General features: G+C 51.0%; 1 protein-coding gene and 1 long non-coding RNA gene across 3 annotated transcripts in view; one reads left to right on the top strand and one right to left on the bottom strand.

Moving 5' to 3' along the window:
* Positions 1-2,023, bottom strand: part of LOC107199243 (zinc finger protein 638-like) — a 19,519-nt gene that overhangs the window by 1,665 nt on the left and 15,831 nt on the right. Inside the window, exons 5-6 of one of the 2 annotated variants that reach the window (XM_015616582.3) lie at positions 768-1,641; positions 492-581 (exon numbers count right to left, since the gene is read on the bottom strand). In XM_015616582.3, coding sequence (XP_015472068.1) covers positions 492-581; positions 768-1,641 — 964 coding nt within the window. Of the gene's footprint in view, positions 1-491; positions 585-767; positions 1,642-2,023 lie in introns of both variants that reach the window. The other variant, XM_015616581.3, reaches the window with a different exon arrangement.
* LOC107199244 overlaps positions 1,637-2,023 on the top strand; it is a 7,186-nt gene continuing 6,799 nt past the window's right edge. The window contains exon 1 of the long non-coding RNA XR_001519188.2: positions 1,637-1,992. This is a non-coding gene — a long non-coding RNA (uncharacterized LOC107199244). The remainder of the gene's footprint in view (positions 1,993-2,023) is intronic.

Below are 2,023 nucleotides of genomic sequence, written 5' to 3'. Positions count from 1 at the left end.
CATGGAAATTCAGGAATTCCCAAAGAACTGACCCCATGGAAATTCAGGAATTCCTGAAGGACTGACCCCATGGAAATTCAGGAATTCCTGAAGGACTGACCCCATGGAAGTTGGAACAATTCCTGAAGAACCGACCCCATGGAAACTTGGGAAATTCCTGAAGGACTGACTCCATGGAAGTTCAGGAATTCCTGAAGAACTGACCCCACAGAAACTTGGGAAGTTCCTGAAGAACTGACTCCATGGAAATTCAGGAATTCTTGAGGACTGACCCCATGGAAATTCAGGAATTCCTGAAGAACCGACCCCACGGAAACTTGGGAAGTTCCTGAAGGACTGACCCCATGGAAATTTAGGAATCCCCGGATTCTGGGCCCTGCCTTTGGGGTTCACTGAGGTTTTGAGGCACCGAAGGAGTTTTCAAAGGGGTGGGAAAGAATCTCCCAGCCCAGAAAAGCCGGAGCATTTTGGGGGAATTCCTTTGGATTTACCTTTGGGAGTGCTCTGAGTCTTGGGGACACCTGGAAAAGTCGTTTTCTTCTGCTGAGATTTTGGTTCTGCCTCTTCTGATCCCAGCTGAGCTGCTGGAGACAGAAACGCACGTTGGGAAGGAATCATGGAATCACGGAATCACGGAACAGAATCATGGAATGATGGAGTCATGGAATGGTTTGGATTGGGAGGAACCTGAAGGACATGGACAGGGACACCTTCCACCAGCCTGGGTGGCTCCAAGCCCTGTCCAAGCTGGCCTTGATGTTCCTCACCTTTTGGCTTAGAGATTTCAGCCATTTCCTCCTCTGGATTTGTATCTCCCAGAATTCCCATTTCCTCTGGTCCTGCAACAGCAACAATATCTTCATCATCTTCATCTTCAGGCGGGTTCTTCCCTGGGAAAGAGTTTTCTTCTTCCTCGTCGCCGACTTCATCGACTGTAACAAAGTTTAGTTCCTCTTTGAGGTGATTGAAGTCGGCCAGGAAATCATCCTCATCCTCGTTAACCTCATCCAGAGTCATCAGAGGATTGTCCTCGTTGTCCTCCTGGATCTCATCCACGGTCACCAAGGCGTTGGGATCGTCGGGCACCTGGGAGGCGCCGCAATCCCCGGCATTGGCTTTGCCCTCCTCGGCGGCGCTCAGCTCCGCGGGCTCGTTGAGGGGCAGCTCCTCCACCTCCCCGATCTCATCCACGGTCACCAAGGGCTCGGCCTTCAGCTCCCGCTCCTCAAATTCCACCCTGGGCCCGTTCCCGTGGGAACCCGGCTCCTCCTGCTCCGAGATCTCGTCCAGCGTCAGCAGCGCCTGCGGATCCTTCACCGCTTCCGACAGCTCCTCCTCTTCCACCACCTCATCCACCACCACCAGGCCCTGGGGGTCGACGCCCGGCAGCGGCACCGGCGCGTCCTCCTCCTCCTCCTCCCCGATCTCATCCAAGGTGACAAAGGACAGCTCACCTTCGGCTCCGCAACTCTTCCCTTTCCTCTTCTTGGACGCCGGCGGCTCCGAAGGGTTGGATTTGGGAGCTTCTTTTCTCTTCCCCCTCGGGGGGTTTCGCCGCGGCGTCGCCGGAGACTCGGCTTCGTCCAGCACCTCGTCCACCGTGACGAACTCGTCCAGGTTAAATGGGAAGAGCTCTTCCTCCTGGGAACGGAATGATAATCTGGAATCTCCGGGAGGAATGTTTTAATAAAAAAATTAATCCTAAATTTAATTTGAGGGTGAAAAGTAATTAAAAAAAAAAAAAAAGCGTTGGGGGTCGAAACGGCAGCGTTGTGCTGAGTAATTAATTAATTTGATGAAGTTAATTTAATTTAGCTCGGGTTTTGTGCAGGTAGGAAAAGTCTTTTGGGAAAATCGCAGTGGGTTGATAGGGGATAAAATTCCATAGGGAAAATTCCAGGGATAAAATTCAACAGGTAAATCTCAACGGATGGAATTCGGCAGATAAAATTCAATGGATGAAATTCAGTGGATAAAATTCCATGGATAAAGGTCAAGGGATAAAATTCAATGGATAAAATTC

The sequence above is a fragment of the Parus major genome, unplaced genomic scaffold (assembly GCF_001522545.3).
Source record: "Parus major isolate Abel unplaced genomic scaffold, Parus_major1.1 Scaffold523, whole genome shotgun sequence".
Taxonomy (NCBI): domain Eukaryota; kingdom Metazoa; phylum Chordata; class Aves; order Passeriformes; family Paridae; genus Parus; species Parus major.
This window is presented reverse-complemented; position numbering and strand designations above follow the sequence as displayed.